The sequence below is a fragment of the Pagrus major genome, chromosome 9 (assembly GCF_040436345.1).
Source record: "Pagrus major chromosome 9, Pma_NU_1.0".
In the NCBI taxonomy this organism is placed as follows: domain Eukaryota; kingdom Metazoa; phylum Chordata; class Actinopteri; order Spariformes; family Sparidae; genus Pagrus; species Pagrus major.
Window position 1 is genome coordinate 20,505,807 of NC_133223.1, and position 17,752 is coordinate 20,523,558.

The 17,752-nt window shown below is 42.4% G+C and overlaps 1 protein-coding gene across 2 annotated transcripts; it reads right to left on the reverse strand.

Moving 5' to 3' along the window:
- Positions 1–637: 637 nt before the first annotated feature.
- On the reverse strand, positions 638–17,318 carry trpm2 (transient receptor potential cation channel, subfamily M, member 2). Of its 2 annotated transcripts, XM_073474309.1 has the most exons (34): positions 16,851–17,318; positions 16,158–16,231; positions 15,808–15,976; positions 15,533–15,713; positions 14,748–14,911; positions 14,476–14,656; positions 14,303–14,364; positions 14,026–14,226; positions 13,356–13,458; positions 12,259–12,380; positions 11,487–11,855; positions 11,031–11,168; positions 10,798–10,927; positions 10,556–10,701; positions 10,214–10,326; positions 9,228–9,326; positions 9,101–9,118; positions 8,759–8,984; positions 8,181–8,299; positions 7,969–8,101; positions 7,379–7,550; positions 7,088–7,268; positions 6,819–7,000; positions 6,058–6,190; positions 4,561–4,648; positions 4,254–4,338; positions 4,010–4,155; positions 3,833–3,897; positions 3,621–3,650; positions 3,437–3,523; positions 3,272–3,350; positions 3,043–3,144; positions 1,630–1,746; positions 638–1,540 (listed from the first exon to the last, which is right to left on the reverse strand). In XM_073474309.1, the coding sequence occupies exons 1-34, from the start codon at positions 16,950–16,952 to the stop codon at positions 1,424–1,426; spliced, it is 4,434 nt and encodes a 1,477-aa protein (XP_073330410.1). In that variant the 5' UTR covers positions 16,953–17,318; the 3' UTR covers positions 638–1,423. The 2 variants fall into 2 exon arrangements, with proteins under 2 accessions (XP_073330410.1, XP_073330411.1); XM_073474310.1 differs by lacking the exon at positions 9,101–9,118.
- Positions 17,319–17,752: the final 434 nt, after the last annotated feature.

Consider the following 17,752-nt stretch of genomic DNA (forward strand, 5'->3'; position numbering starts at 1 on the left):
AGGGCAGACAGTTAAGTAAGCTGTGCTTTTTTATGGAGCTGTATGTGGTCTCATAAAATGCGATCAGAGTGGGAGCTCTTCGTTTTTCTCCTCTCTCTGACGCTATGGTTAAAAATAGCTCCCGTTTCTTTTCAATGACGCTCCGCCGCCGGGACTCACAGGACAAACAACAACAACAACAACAATGATAATAATAATAATAACAATAATAATAATAATAATAAGAGAGACTTTATAAAGATTTTAGTCATTATAATTGCATGCAGGAACTTTAAAATTCACTTCTTACTTAAGGCCACACGTGTTCTGTTTATTTTCAGAGTAAGAGCATGATCGTCATTATCTAGAGAAGCAGTAACTGATTGATCTGAATGAGGAAAAACATCAGCGGTATGAGGAGGGTGGGAAACCGATACTGCGCTGTCTGGCCACCTCCGCCCGGGCCAATGAGCGCCCTCAGAGGCTGCTCCGAAACTGCTGCAAGGCTGCATGATTGGCAGGTGGACAAAAACACCGAGGAGTATTAAAACAAATAACACACACACACACACACACACACACACACACACACACACACACACACACACAAGAACAGAACACAAGCTTTTCTATGAAGCACCACAAGCAGTCAAGACAATTCAGTTTGGGTCGATTTTTTTTTAATAATTATTAAGGCCAAGAGTGCTTGATTATGTCAAAATCACATGTGAAATAAACTGCAAAATGAATAAATACAGGGAAATCCATCTGAAGTAATTTAAATAACAGCAGCAGTGGTCAACTATCAAGTAAAAACACTCCATTGCAAGTAAAAATCCTGCATTTTAAAAAAAATACTCAAGTAAAAGTATTTGCAGCAAAATGTATGAAAAATAAAAGTCATTATTTGCAGTATATTCCCTTTCAGAAGTTTATATATACTGTGAGCTAAGTCTTATTATTGTGTTATTATTAATGCATCACCTTGTATCAGCTTTGTTAACTACTTTTTATAGTGTTAGGCATCTGTAACTGCATTATTTTATATTCAGTAAGATGATGATTTACATGTGTATGTAAAAGTGAATACTGACTGTACTGTCAGATAAATGTACTGCAGTAACAAGTACAGTTTACTGTACGGACGTGTGAAGTAGTATACCGTGGGAATACTCTTTAGAAGTACAATTACCTCAGTTCCACCATATTTGGAGTTTTAATGGTCAGTGAACACACAACACAGTGTGGGGGCTAAACATTCAGTCTCCAGTCCCTAAAGAAATAATCCACAGCAGCATGACATTATGGCTTTAAAGTGTCTTTTAACACAAGTGCTTTCAGTGCAACAGAATCAATCAGCCTTTAACAAAAAGGCCACATGAACAGGCAGCAGAAAACTCTGCGGACAGAGAGGCACATTTACAGCTAGAGTGGCGCGTGAACATCAGAACTTCCTGCAGTGCAGCTTGGCGACCTTCCGCAGAGACTCTCTTTGGTTTGAGCTGAGTCGGGCTTTGCCGCTCACCTCCTGCCACAGAAGAGAGCCGTAGCCGCTCACCACCTGAGAGGGAGGTGTTACAAATCAATAAGTGATTAAGTATTCACTGCAGGAGGAATACAAATTAGAATAGAAAGTAATAATGTTCTCACCATGTTGTTGATATCGACCATCAGCTGGCTCGTTCTGTCCAGGTGAATGTTGAAGACGGTGGTTTCCACCCAGGCGTTATCTGTGTTCCTGCAGTCGTCCACATAACCCTCGAACACCTGAAACAGTAACAGCAACTGTGAGTAGAAACCAACAAGGGTCAAGGTTCAACTATCCTACATGTCAGAGTCGAGAAGGGTGAAGTCATCATGAGAACACTTTATATTATATTAGGGGAAAAATACTTTATTCATTGATGAACATCATTTACACAATATAATGTAGAGACAAGTTGAAAAAAAACAGCTGAAGGTGCTGCTGTGGGGCTTACATAGACTCATTTACGTCTACACGCCATAAACATGTTTTAGAAATACATTTTCTAATCTTTGAATTATTAATATTTTCAGTGATTTACAGGTAGACATAAAGCTGCAATGAAAAATTAGTTAGTTAACATGTAAATACACTATTCTTGAGTTATTTCTGACACAAACAATATTCTTTATAACCCAGAACTGTAATATAATAATATTGTGAGCGGTTATTACTGAAGATGTGCACATTTCTGTAGGTGCTGGTGTGATTTTTCATGTATCGTGGGTTCCTGGCAGCTTTATACTTTCTTAAATTGACAAAATGAGAAGTCAGACATAAAGTTGAATTTGTGCTGGAAAAGAAAGTGAATATACCAAAATGAATCTGGACCTCAGAGGTTCGCCATAAAGTGTTACCATTATCATATATTTAATACTTAATGCAGGACTGTTGTAGTGAACTGCTTTAGCTACTTTTAGCTAGCTGTACAGATTCCCCAGCTACAAACAAAATTTGGTTTCAATTAACCTTGCGACTATTTTTGAGTCCCAATCCCCAAATCAGGTCCACAAGACCTCTCAGGCAATGAAGCAAAGGGCTTCTCATTGTGTCCCTGGCTACTCTCCATATATTCTTTCCTAGGATGGCGAAGACATGACCAACCCTAACGGACCTCTGATTGGCTTGTTCTTTCCCTGACCCTGACCTGTCATCACTCGTCACGCCTAAACCTAAACAACAAAGGCAATGAGTACTAGTCAATCAGAGGCAAAGCGGGGGAGATCATACCTTCCTCCCCATCCTTGGAAAAGAAAATGAACAATTGCTCGAAGTTTGAATTTCTTGGGGACGATCAAGCTTTTCCTGTCATGGCTCCTAATTACTGTCTCAGTGTTTAAATATTTAATCAAACGCAATTCGTTGTTTTTTTAATTCCTCTACTTACAGATTGTTGATGCGATTAAATGTAACTTCCAGGAGAAAGATGGTTGATGTTGAATCTCACCACCAGATTGTCAAATACCGACGCTGATTTCAGTGACAAAGAGACATTCATACAGTATGTGCACATGGACATAGTCGTGGACCAGACCTACCTTTATTCCCTCTGATACTTTTTCATTTAGTTTTTCATACAGCGTCTTTCCCAAGGTTCTCTTAAGAGTCACTGGCAGGAAGTCAGCAGACTGGACGGGTCCCTGAAGGTTTCACATTCACAAAAGAACCACATACATATACATATACATATATGTATGTATACCATTTATTTGAACAGTTCAAAATGTAAATAAAAAACAGCTAAAGTGACTGAGCAGTCGGACTCACCCCAGGTAAAGTCAACAGTCCTTGGCTCTCTCCCCAAACCGCCAGGTACTCCATAACAGATCGCTCACTGTCTTGCCAGCTACGAACCAATTTTCAAAGTGTTAGATCATGCCATGCTCTCCATGCTGGTTTTTAAAAGCACTGTAAGGACATGAGATGTCCTACCGTGTAAGCACAAGGTCTAGGTTCAGATTTGGACCGAGGCGGCTCAGTGTGCCTCGCCCTTTGATGCCCGTCCTCCCTTCTGGGTTTCTGATGACAGATGAGACACACATCAGACCTACAGACATGCATCTTACAAGCATCTCTTGTTACTGAAGGTGCTATTGATGCCTTGTGTATATCATACCTGTAATTATCTAAGGCAGCTAATTCTGATCTGCAAGGAGAAAGAATCAATCAAATGAAAGAGATACAGATACATTACATCATTAAATTTGATTTGATTGGAAAATCTTTTGTTGTCTTGACAAAAACACCCACAATGAATGCAAATATATCCACACACAAGCCTTATATGAACCCAACATTATGTATGATCTTCTCTTGGTAAAAACATACCCGTCTACATGGTCTTCACTGTCTTCAGAGGCGTAATAAATTGGCATGTATGAGCTGAAGCCGACCTGAAAAAAAAAGAGGAGATGAAAACCTGGAAAATCTGGACTCATTAAACCCAAACAGCATGCTGTGATGCTCTGAGGACCAGCAGCTGGTGATTTAGTGTGTGTGACGTACCTCCCATGGCACCTTCTCGTCAGGCACAGGGAAGCGTGTGACTTTGCTGCCTGGGTAATGAAACTGTCGGGCGTTCACGTGGAACCCGTCCTCTTTCTCTGATGTACTGACATACGTGTCAGGGGACTCGTCTGTTGTTGTTAATGCTGAGTAGAAGTGAGGGCAAACGAGGAGAAGTGACGTGTGATATATCTGCAAAATTATGACAAAATAATGTAAACGAATGAAGAAGATGGCTGCTGACTCAGTGATTGTGGTTCTTTTGCTGCAAAACCCTGAGATTTCAGACTGTCCATAATCCACTGCAGGGCTTTGGCTGACTGGACGACCTGAATGAGACAAAATAAAAGTAGGTCAAATATTTCTGATGACGACGAAGATGACTGATTTTTACATCGGGGACGTCTGGAAATAAAGTTTACAACACACGTGGGTGCATCAAGACGTGTGTCATATATTTTCTGCACTGCGTCACGCTCTATGATGTATGATGTGAAATGTTACAGACAGAGGTGCAACATTAGCGATAACCAAAAAAACCAGGTCACAACCTGCTCCTCTAGACGAGCCAGTCTTTTCAAAATGACATCAGAGCTCTTCTCGTCTTCCCTCTCCAGCCAGTCGCCTATGGTGGTAACCCTCAGGAAACAAACAAGCAGAGTGTGAGGGTCTGTATTTACTTGACTGTCACTCATAGAATAATTAAAGGTGCAATATGTAAGAAATGGCCACCTGGGGGCAGCATATCACGAGAGAAACCACCCACTGCTACTATTTTTAGCTCTCATTAGTCAGTTAGCTCAGTTAGCCGCACAGCTAGCGCTTCTATCAGCTGACTTTACGATACAAAGACGTCTCGACATAAAGTCAAAATTCTTATTTCTTCACATTCTGTTCATAATTTTAGTTAATTTGTTCATGTATTAAACTAAAATTCTTACACATTGCACCTTCAATGTTATATACTCTACACTTAGAGCATTTCAGCCTCATCAAATCTTAAAAATAAATCAGACTGTGTTGCTGCATGAAAGGAAAAATGTAAGAAAAGTTGTGAATTGTGTTTGTCCGTTAAATACTAAATTACAGCTTCCAGTCGATTAGCTTAGCTTAGCACAAACACTAGAAACAGGGGGAAACAGCTAGCCTGGCTCTGTCCAGAGGTAACAAAATCTCTGGGCACGTCCTAAGTCTCTGAAGTTGCAACTATGTTTCTGGCACTAGCATCCTTTCCTTCCTACCGATGATACATGGAGAGAGACAAGGAGACCAGAAAGGAAGAAACGAGACGTCCTCTCAAGCGTCATATGAAGGGTCGTCCGCCATCTCGGTAATTTGTGTCAGATGCCAGAGTATGTACACGTGTTGGCGATCAGCTCAAAGTCTTCCAGCAAGGCTGCTCAGAGCAGAAATAAGAGCTTTGGGATGAACTACAAGATGGTGGACCGAAACCACTTTCAGTTAAAGCTAGGAGCGCAAAATATCACATAAGAGAAGTGGAATGTAACCTCTGTTTTAGTCTTCATGCTAAGCTAATTTAAGCGTCTCCTGGCTCTAGCTTCATATTTAACGGACAAGACATGAAAGTGGCATCCATCCTCTCATTTAACTCTTAACACAAAGGCATTTAAAAACATATTGCCCAAAACATTTTTGGGGGATTTGGGTACGGGGGGGGGATCCAAAACAGTAAAGCTGCAGGTGGTAAAACCAAAACAATGAGATGAAAGATGCTAAAAAGCTCCAAAGAGTTGCGGGGGAACTGTAGAGTTGAAAAAAATAAATGTCAGGGGTCACAAGATGATTGATCGGAAACAGGAAATCAAGATTTTAAACATTTTCTGGCTTTTCTGTCATGGATATTTTGTTATCAAAAACGTGATAGTTTCATCCCTACAAGGCTCTAGAAGTTCAAATGAAGCAGACTGAGAAGGTAAAATACGGCTTGTGACTAAAATGTTTGATGACGGGTCCCACAAACAGTACACAGCAGGACTCTAGAGAATTGTTACACAGATATACTGGGTTTCCCTCCTGTGGGATTTTACTTCTGGGCCGTGTCCAGGATGCGTCGCTCCATGCTCTGGCTCTGCTCCTGCTGCGTGGACTGCAGGTATCTGTCCTTCATCAAAGCCTCCCAGGACAACAGCTCCTCTTCCTCACTCGCAAGAAGCTCGTTCTCTGAAAAACAGTGTCACATGCTATTTCAATACCTTACTTAGGCCCACTGTACATGTGCACATGGACACGACATATAAAAATTACAGACAAAGATATCTAAAGATAACTACAATATGATATGCTTTCTTCTTTGACTATAATGACGATAATCTGGCTCATAGTTTACGCGCACAGTGTGCATTTTCTGCTGCTAAGGATCCCTCAAAACAATGAAAACAAAAGACGCTAAGTAGCGTGGGATCAGGGGAGTTGTCTTCATTGTTAAACAACCACCATTGCTGATGAAAATCTGTCTGACGTGACTCAGGCAGAAATCAGGTTCGCAGACGAGGTAATGATTCAAGTTTTACACACAATGTTCTGTCACGTTCGTACTCTCTCACGTATCATCTGACGTTTACCTGGAAGTTGTAGTGAGCGGCGATCAAATGAAATGCATCGTTACTTTGTTGGATTAACTTGTGGATTTCTCTGGGTTTGAACATTTGGGATGATGTAAACAACAAATATATAACAAAGGTCTCATCGTTTTAAGATATTTCAATGCAGAAGTGTCAGATTTTATATATTTAATAGAGTGATGAATCTAAAACTTGTGCTGCATATAATCATGAAGCTGAATACTTACTGAACTCTTTGCATACGACGGGGGGCCTGCACAGCACCATCCTCCTGATGAAGATGTAAAGATGGCTGAAGATGATGAAAGGAGGAGGCGCAGCAGGGCGGCTGTGGTACTCCTTAATCAGCTCGTATCTTTGAAACTTCCAGATTCTGTCTGTGTTGTCCTGAACTTCCTGGAATGTAAAGCTGTGCAGGAGGACAAAGAGAGACAGAGCTCAAAAGAGTGAGATCAGGACTCTCTTTAGATACAAAGATGTGGAGGAGAAAACTCACTTGAAGATGGCTATGAGCAGGTTGAGCAGCAGTATGTTGGCAAAGAGCAGGTAAACACAGAGCATGATGATGGTGAGCCACTCAGGGAAGGCTGGGGTTTGGCTTTCATTCAGCACGGGACACTTTGGCTTCAGAGGATCGGTGGCGTTCATGCTGCAGGAGTCCAGGTCAAATTGAGCATCTGCGGAGGGCAAATAAAGTGTTTTCATAGAAAGAAATGTATACAAAAATGATTATTAAGTCATTTTTTACTGCAAAAAACGACATAAAACATTTTTCATCTTCACTCACAATCAACATTGCTGGGAAAATCCCCAAATATGGTGAGGTATGGCTCATAAACTGCCCCACGGAGAATCCAGTCCAGCCGATTGTCGTTGTGGATGAGGATGCCTTGTTTGGCCACACCGTACGCCACCACCCAGATACTCAGCAGGAACATGAAGAAGAACATATCCATCATCTGGAGACACAAATGTGGACGCATCTGTATGTCACGACTTTAATAGGGCTAGATTTTTACATTTAAAAACTCCAGAAAATTGGATTTGTCAGTCTAAGCATCACATCAACAAACATTTGATTATATATTTTGCAGTTTCAGTATCTAAGAGGTTGCTCTGTTGTTCCAGCTTCAGTGTCTACAAAACCAATAATAAGCTCTCTAAAAGGTCATGAATGTAATAAATGTAACAAACAGACCAGCTGCAACACTTTGTTCAAAAACACCTTTTATCTAACACCAGATGGAGACCCAGTGAGGCAGAGGCCTCTTTTTGTGTTGGATAAAAGGTGTTCTGGAGCGTAGCATTTGGTGCTCCGCTGTTGCTCCCACATTACATCAGGGCGGCATTCGTTATATTTGGATGTAGCCCTCTCACCATCCTCTTAACAATGATGATTTTGGGTCCCAGGGTTTTACTGATAGTGAAGATGGCCATGAGACGGAGGGAGAAGACCACAAAGTCGATGCAGAGGATGATTTTACCCGCATAGAAGAGCACAGTCGTCAGCCTGAAATAGGAAAACTTGGTGATTCATAGATAATGCAGGGAGCACTTCCACAGGATTGTCAGGGAGGAGGGAAACTTACCTAAATGCAAGGCCAATAATAAAGAGGATGATGGACAGAACGTCTAAAATATTCCACAGTTCGTTGATGTATATCTTGGATTTCTTACGAATCCCAAAGCCGTCAGGATCATGAAACAGCTGAGACAATAAAGACAAATTAAAATTGGCAATTTGGGATTTTAAAATGTTTTTCTTAGATTAAGGAATAGTCTGGATGTTGAGGCTCCTATTTGCTTCTTTCTGAATATTGTGTAATCATGGCATAACATATATGCATTGTAAGCAACTGTAAAGAGCCCCTTAACCATCAGGGGGCCCATGCAGGGGTGTTAATTTATTTTAATTACTTTTTTTGACCTTTTCAGGGCTTTTTTTGTTAGGACAGCTCAAGATTGACAGGAAGCGGGATAGGAGACAAGAGCAGTGACACGCAGCAAAGGGCCACAGGTCAGATTTGAACCTTGTGTTTGTCAAATGTCAACAAAGCAGGTGTTCAGTCCACAGATGGAAGCACTTCAGCTGTTTTAGAAGTCAGTATATCTTGATTTATTCTTCAATTTTTACTGCAATGTGTGTGTCCCAGATGCAACCGCTCACCTGTCTGACCTCCTCACACACCAGAGAGAGCAGCCAGACGTAAAGCAGCAGCTCCCAAGGAGAGGGCATGTCCTGGAAGTCGATCATCAGCACCACCGCATACAGGAAGAGGAAGGCGAAGTAAGACACGATGTTCCCGTAAAACTTGACCTGCGGAGAGCTGTACAAGCTCACCAGTTTGGACCAGCTCTTTAGAGGCTTCTGGCGCCTCAGGCTGGCGAGGTCGCTGTGGACAGAAAGGTCACTGAGGTCAGAGACAACTTCATTTTCCACGTCTAACTATTTCTTTTTCTCAGGTGACATCTAATTTCTACTCTAATTTCTTGCTTTCCGACAACTGACCTGCAAATGACGTCCGAACTGAAAATTTTGAAAATAACAGAAATATTAGGGTGTCTGTGAACTTTCACACAGTCTCTAAAGGTTCTTCATTTGTTGTCAGTGTATAAAGACACAACTGTCTACTTACAGGCTACGAGAGTTTGTTCGAAGTGTGCTTCCAGTCACTTTCTCCACCGTCTTGATCTCCTCGTTCTTCGCAGTTTCTCTCTGGATGACTTCATCACGTCTAGGGAGAATCATAATTCATTAAAAAATCAAATACGTAAAGACTCTCGAAAGATTAGACATTATTGTAAACTTGAACACAAGTTGGAAATGACAAAGATCCTGAATTATTTATGGTAAGAAGGGAAAACAATGAAAGAGGTCTTGCTGCCACCCGGTGGTGTCTACAAATAAATGGCTGCATTTTTGAGAGTATAGACAGCAAAAACTAAACATGAAAACATTTCCTTAAAATTTGTATTTTAGTCTAGTTTAGTTTGTGAGTGCACATTACCATTTTAGTTAGTCTTTGTCTTTTTTAAGTCTTGTTTTTGGTTTTATTTCAGTTAAATAAATGTTTTTTCACACCCAGTTTAAGTTGTTAGTTTAATTTCACTTAATTCCAATAACCTTGGTCAGAGCAAGTCACATTATCCATATTTTGTTAGACTGTGTGACAGATGTGCTGAATCAACATGGTCATAATTAGGAACAAGTTTAACTGAGGGGAGCAACTTCTTTCCCCGTCAGAGAGCGTCAACTTACTGACTGCTGTTCCTCTTTACAGGCTCAATTAAACAAGTGAAGTTTGTCACATTTCGCATTAATTGTGTTGACTTATTCTCTTTGTTGCATTAAGAAACGCAAGCAAAATATTCGATAAATATACTTTTTGGGACTCTGTGTATGAAGTGTGTCTGACCTCCTTCAAAGCAGCCAAATCACTACAAATCATGATTAAGCTCTTATGCTACACCAGTTATTTATTTATTTTTCACTGTGACCCGTCGCTCATATCATTCATACTTCTATGCCAGTCTTGCTGTGATCGGTTATAAGAGGTTACTAAAGGCAGTGACATCTTGTGCTAATCTGACAGTTGTCAGAAAGTAGGCTGATAAAACTCACCTGAAAACCAGAAAGCGAGTGTAGATGAGTGGGAAGAAAACCATGCAGAGCAGCACTCTCCACACAGGGTTGTCCACTGAAAGCTCACCGCACCAGATCTGCGTCAGAAGAGCCTTAAAGACGGACATGTTATCAGACCGGGTCGTCATGAACTCTCATATACTCATATCTGGGTGTCAAAATGAAAAGTAAGTTAGATTCACTGATCAGTTTTTCTACTAATTCAGCACAGTTTGTGTGTGCAGTCAATGATCTACATTGTAGTCCACACAGACTTACCACTAACCTCTCAACGTGTAAAAAGAAATCCCCCTGAAGATAAATCTGAAGGTTTCTCTCTACCTGAACACCCGACTGAGCTACAAAGCTTTTATCATCAGCCTCCAGCGCCAGCCTCAGGCACGTCGTCCTTCCCCAAAACGGTGACGCATGAACCAACAACTTCCGAGCCCGGTCTTCATCACTGTCGTGGCACTCACTGAACACACCTGGGACACACACACACAGTAAAGTCAAATGCTAACCTTGTAAAATCCCTTTATTTTACATCTGTAAACCCACTCATTACATCTGTGGTGTTATACCGATGGCGTGTTCCTCATAGTGATCGGCGAGCTCTTTCATTTCCACGGCCTCGTCTGCGTCACTTCCTTCCTCGGCCAGCTTCTTCAGGATCTTACTGGCGGCCAGGGCGGCAGACATGCAGTCTCTGCACTGTGAAGTGAATGTGAAGATACAGAAAGATGCAAGGTCACATAGACATACAACACACAAACAAGTATTTTCAAACTTTCTTTGTTAGGGGTGTCTTGATCACCTGCTCCCAGGCAATTTCAGCCAGCTCCTTATTGTTCTGCACGATGGCCCAAAGGAAAAGGTCTGTGCCCGGGTCCCTCGGTGCTTCAGCAACGGCCTCCTTGAGTGCAGCTTGGGATCCTGCCTGACTTTTAGACAGCTAGAGGAAAAGTGAAAAAATGACTTCAGAAATATCAAATCCAACACCAAATCCTCTCAAGACATGCCACCCTCCCTTAAAACTTTGACAAGACACCAATTTGGATCTTTAGGAAGCTGAATGATAGAAAATCACTCAGGGTAATAAAACCTCCAGTTCCCAGAATAACAACCAAGTAAATTACATGACATCATGGTTTTAAGAAGCTGCAACCAACAGATGTTTGACATTTTTGCTTTCAAAACGGCTGGAACGATTAATGAATTACCAAAATAGTTGCCAGTTTAGGTGTTTTAGATGATGTTTAAACAGACTCACTGATGAAGATGAATCCTCCATGGACATGTTGAACTGGTTTATCGTGGTGGAGGGAGGGTAGAGGGGCTTGGTGAAACTGCCCAGCAGGTGGCGCACCGTGTCAGACACGTGAGTCATGGTGATCGTTTCGCCCGACTGAGCTCGAGACCTGATGCCGATCGCCTGCCTCCTAAAGCGGCGAGAACTGTGGACCCGCTTGGCCAGCCTACGGAGAAAGAAGCAGCTGGGCAGCTGTTTGTAGAGCTCGCACAGTGTCTCCTCATCCTGCAGGAAATCCCTCAGACTCACACCGTTCTCCAGCAGCAGACTCACAAACTGAGATTTGTTTCCAACCAGGGCTGAGAACATGGCCCAGTGGAGGTCACTGGACTGGATGGGAACAGTAGAACAGGACACAGTGAGCAATATGATGGCTTGTGTTTCAGTAAAGTGACTGCTGGCTCATTTATGTCAGCTGCTCTTTTGTTTGGACATCGCTAAACTAACCTCTCTTATCCTCTGCTCCTTGTATCATTAAAGTTTTGTGATGCAACGTTTTATGTTTTAAAGCCCATGGTGGTTTACTGGTATTGTAGAAATTGACACCACTCAAACATTTTGTTATTATCTCACAGGACTTCAAAGGAAAAACATTACGATCACTCTCCATGTTTTCCAGTCAGTCCATTGAGACAAGAAGGGTTGCAACACAGGGTCAAGTTCATGGGGGTGTGACACAGAGTGCTGCTGCTGTTGTGATGTTACAGTGTTGTTGTAAAATAAGCGAACTCACCTTCCAGTGGCTCTCCTCAGTGAAGATCTCAGTCTCAGCTATGTCCACTCGGTTCCAGGCTATAGCCAGCTCCAGCTGCCTCTTCCAGCAGTCGATTCCCAGTGACTCGTTGGTCCTCGAGGCTGTGTGGAGAATTTATAGCGACACGATTTATGTGACTCTTTACCAATTCTGTTTAGGTTGAGTCAAAAGATTGATTGACTGCTGCAGGGATGACTCTGTTACGAGACTTTGTGTCTTTCAACACAACAGATCAACCACTGATGTTTTCATGCATCCCATAAACCCAAAGATATTGTTCAATTACGCGATGCCAAATTGAGTAAAGCAGCAAATCCCAAACCAGTCGCTGGCAAATCTTCACATTTGAAAAGCTGAACTAGAGAATGATTGCAGTTTTTGCTTGATAGCTACACTCAATGATTAATCAATTATTAAATCTGCTGATTATTTCCTTCTCCTCCAACCAATCAAACTCATTGTTTCAGCACTTTAATGTTTTACCATTACAGACCCCGGGGGATCAGAGGTTGTGATAGTGATCTGCACCTTAAAATGTTATCTGAACAACTGCACTGCATGATCAAGCAGCAAATAGCAAGACTTTACTCAAAAACAAAGACTCCACTCTGAACTTTGTGGCTGCAGAGACAGTGGTTGTCCTCACTGATGGAGCCTGGAAATGCATTTTTATCACTTTATTACTGGAACTTAGTGATGGAAACTATGGGCAAAGCAGTTTAGCTAGAATGATGAATCATCATGATCACAACCACGAGTTCAGTGCAGTGGACTCGCATGTCGTTTAAAGCACTTTGGCTCAGTTTACTTTCATAAGAAAATGCATTAGGCTTGCTCTAAATAGGTTTCATCCTTCTCTCTCAAGACCTGCATGAGGAAGAATATTTAAGTGTGGCTATCAATGTCTCTCTGTAAAAAAATAATCGTTACGATGAAAATATCTGCAAGAATATCACTGCTGTCTTTTTGATCTACGTACATTCGAAGAGCTGGTTTGGCACAAAGCCTCTCTATCTTCATACATACTCCATCTTGTTCACCTCCAGTTAGTCCAGTCAGGTACTGAGTGTCGTTACCTTTGAGCAGTGCTTGGAGAATAGCTACATCCACATCCCCTTCATTGTCATCGCTTATTCTGAAGACTGTCAGCAAGTGAGACATCCTGATGATATCCTGAATCTGCCACAGAAAGCAGAGAAAACATGCGTTACAGTGTTTCACAGAGCAAAAATACAAAAAACAGAAACATGTAAAAGATGAAACTAAAACAGAACACAACAATAACAATCAAAGACAGACATTTAACTACAAAGTGCCTCACAAAATCACCAATAATGAAAAATATAAATATACCAAAATGCAGGCGACACACACATATTGCAAGAATTTGTTTAACAGAGCCATCCTAGAAAGTATAGAGCAGGGGTGCCAAAACTTTTTCTGCTGAATCTCTCTTCTTTCTAGATCGACAATAGTAAGTTTAAAAGTCTGTGGGGACTTTCCAGCGTTAGTGAGTTGTGCTGGACCCCCCCGGATTTTTCCCCTGAAGTAGCCTTGACTTCTACTTTATGTTAATGGTGACCAGACAATGTGACGCTCTTTCTCTTACTATGTAACACGGTGCTACCAGAATGCAAGGATGCTTAACTAGATAATGAATAGATAGGGAAATGAAGAATCCATTAGTCCTGTTTGTAAGAAAGAGTTTGGTCTGTAGTTGTTGAGGTCGTCAGTATGTTCACACACCTTCTTGGTCCATTCTATGATCTTGAGGTCGGGGAACCTGTCATACTCTTTGCCAAAGAACTTTTTCATTAACTGTTGGATGAGGGCGATGGTGACCCGGCTTGGTGGCAGGCCTGCCACCTGAGCGATCACATCTGCTATTCTCCCCGAGCCCTCCAAGATCACACATGGTGTACTATTCAGCATGGCATTATAGATGGTCTGAGAGGAGACACACAGGACAGTCAGACAAGATGAAGCCCAGAGACATAGAGAGAGAGATAAACGGATGTCTCACATTTAGAGTGCCTGGTCCTCCATCCAAAACCACGCACACCACAGGGATGGTCACGCTGTTCTCTGGAGGCAATAAAGAATCAATATTAAAAGCCAGGCAGATAAACAGCATCAGATTTGAGATGTTATCTGTGGCATGCTGCTTTTGAGGGCACCGCCTCAGCTATTTTTAACCTTTGTTTCCAAGACGCTTCCCAGCAATGCATTTCTCCAGACGGCTCCGCAGCTCAATCTCCACTCCATAGTGTCCCTGAGTCCCATCATCCACCAGCAGGAAGTGGGTGTGGTTGTTATCGAGGCAGGAGAGTCGGCCTTGGTCCTTAATGTCCATCTCATAATGGGCTGGGAAACAACCCTGCAGAGAAAGAGGAGGAGGAGGAGGAGAAACAGATGACTAATCCTACCACGAGAAAGACACAAACCATGTGTAAATGTGTTTATCGAACCTCTGGATGCACCAGAGCATCCCTGTTGTGAATTATTCCCCACGTTGCTACTCCGATGGCCACGATCTCACCCTGCTTGGAGCTGCTCAGGGCGTAGTCCCTCACAGCCTGCCCGACATGCTTCATCACACCAGTATGTGTGCCACCAGTGACGATCCACGCACCTGTTTACAACACAGCATATGTCCCAATTCAATACTGTACATGGGTTAGGGTTATACCATATGTCCACATATTGTTGGCCAAACTCTAAAATCACAGTCAGCTACTGCACAAACAATGTAAAAATGTGTGGAAACCAACAAATATTGTTGTTGAGCACGTCATTCTAAAAACATGGACATTAAAGGAACAGTTGGACATTTTCAGACATCAGAAATATCAAACTGTTCCTGTCATGTGCAACGTTAACAGCCCTCCCTCTTGCATGAAGGCTCTCCACAAGAAGCTAGCTCCAGGTCCCATCGATGCTCTGGAGTAAGGTCTGGCTCTAAGCTCTGTACAGGCCAGTTAATTTCTATGTTAAATGCATGCATGGGACCTGTCGGAGCCAAATTTATCTTTACAGAGTATATTGGAGATGTTACTTATGTTGCTTTATTTAGATATACAATTTTTGTTATAGGTTTATTATATTTTGTTAAGGAGCTCCAATATGGAGGATGTTTGAGGTGCACAGTGTGTTTAACCACAGACTAAAAAAGAGACGCCCATTCTCCATAACTGCACATGTTCTCATAAAACACATGTTTTCACACACTGTGGCTAATCACACACACACTGACCTGTGGTCTGGGCCACTTTAATGAGACCTCTGTGGAAGACAGTCTTGAGACGAGCCCTCAGGTAGAAGTTCTTGGCTCCTCCGGTCACTGAGATCAGCAGGTTGGGAGGGGGAAGTTTCCACTGATCGGTCAATAACTGGTACAGGATTTCAGAGCTGGTGTCAGTGGTCACTCGCACATACTGGAGAGTGGACACAGACGCAAAGGCAAGGATAAGTGTAAGGATTCAAGCACTCGTGTATTGCTACTGTAGTGGAGAGAAAGGATGGTTTCACCTTGCCAGTCTTTTTTCCCAAACCACCAAAGCTGATGTCTCCAAAAGCATCGGTGGGAACTTTACGAATGTGTCTGTGTATGTCCCACGACTCTCCTGTGAAGTCCTCTGGTTTGATGGCTTCATCCACATGATCGGTCTTAGAGTAGCCACACTTGCATGCATCCGGTCTGGTGGAGAAACAAAAGCTGATACTTGTAAGCACAGCAACTGAGGGAGATGTCTCCTCTCACATAAATACACCAGAGGGTGGATGCTACAGTATCTCTGAGTCACTGTGCAGCAGCAGCATCCACTACAAGGTCAGTTCACACATTCATCAGCAACATTGCACAGAGCAGTTCATCTTACCCGACACCTTTTTCAAAGAAGCAGCACTCCCTCTTCTCGACGTTCTCCCTGACCCAGGAGGCAAACGTGTAGCGCTGGAAAGAAGGCGAGAAAGGAAGCTGCTTAGAGGCTCTGACTGCGCTGATTGCCAGAGTGTGAACCAGCCGTGACTCCCCCTCAGCTTCACCCATCCTGGAGGCAACATGGGGGGGCTACGGTGCACAGATCTGCCTCCGGCTGAGAGCTGACAGCATGACGGGAGAGAGGAGCCTCTGCAGTCAGAGCTGTGGGTGCTGGCTCACGCTCAGCACTGCATCAGTGATGTCAGAGCTGAGCAGACTGCCGAAACCCAAATAAAGCTTCCACGTACGGGACAGAAAGTAGACAGGCGCCAGATCCGGATCAATAGATAACTGCATCACTGAGACTGGATTAATTACATGCCGATGCTGAATTAATTCAAAAACAGGAATATAAACAATCTGCCATTAACTAAACAGCTTCTATTTCTCTTCACAGGAACTTTCCAAATATCTTAAAATAAAAAGATTCATCTTGTCTTTTTCTATTCTGCATTTATTTTACAGCTAGAAGAGTATTTCTTGTTGCAAACTGACAAAACCTATGTAGAGTTAACACCAAATGATCCTTCAATCTGGTAATTGCTCAGTGATAATTAGACTGTTGCATCAGAAGTAAAGGGCGATCACTCACCTGTTTAAAACTAGAAACCGCTTGTTTTAGTTTGTTCCCCTGGAGCCGCTCGATAGCGATAGTTGGCTGTGGTTGGATCTTGTTTTCAAATTTATGCAGCATTTCTGAGGAAAGGAAAAAAAAAGTAATATCAGTTAAAAGCCTCTGCTTGGAAGAAGTAAAGCGAGCTCCTTCTGGAGGAAGAGCCAAGAGGCAGAGTGTGCATTTTGTCTATTAGCTAATCTATAAAACCTGCAGAGACTTTAGTATTCTGACAGATGCCTCTATCTCGCTGCCATGTGATCTGTTTGGCATTGTCTTTACTTTGTTCACTGAGGAACCCTGGAAAAGAAGGAAACCATCAACTCCAACTAACTGATCTTTGTCCACACTAACCCGTCGATTCAGTCATGGTAATCAATCCCTCTTGATCTCAACTGGACAGACAGAGAGAGAGGCTGTAACTGCACTGATATGTTGCACTGTAAAATGGGCTCCACCCTCTGAAAACAGAATTAACCTCCTCCTCTTGTAACTTCCAAACATCTAATTTCCCGATAAAAACCAATCTCTGAGGAGTCTGACTCCGGGTGGAAGAGAAAGAGAAGAAAACTCACTCATTAAGAAAAATAGAAACAATTGTCAGGGTTTACATTACCCATCTTGCTGCTTTCAGGCCCTTCTGTCACTTGGATAAACGACAGCAACAACATGAAGTCTTTTCTGGTGTCCGACTGGAGAAACACACTCTATTTTCTGCAGGTGCGTGTGGAAGTGCTGTTTTTCATGTCCTTCGCTAGGCGTTTACAGCACTTGTTGCCAAGGTGACACCTCCAGAGTATTCAACTATAGGGATCTTGTTACTGATTGGAGCTCTGGTTGGCTCGGCAGCTGATACATACATGTCTTAGTACAGTTCATTC

What these genes read in the sequence shown, in the direction of transcription:
- trpm2 (XM_073474309.1), bottom strand. Translation starts at nt 16,952, where the DNA reads ATGCTGCATAAATTTGAAAACAAGATCCAACCACAGCCAACTATCGCT. An exon ending in TAAAGTGGCCCAGACCACAG is followed by an intron (nt 14,912 to 15,532) that starts GTCAGTGTGTGT and finishes TGTTGTAAACAG; the next exon opens with GTGCGTGGATCGTCACTGGT. An exon ending in TAGCTCAGTCGGGTGTTCAG is followed by an intron (nt 10,327 to 10,555) that starts GTAGAGAGAAAC and finishes TCCGTCTTTAAG; the next exon opens with GCTCTTCTGACGCAGATCTG.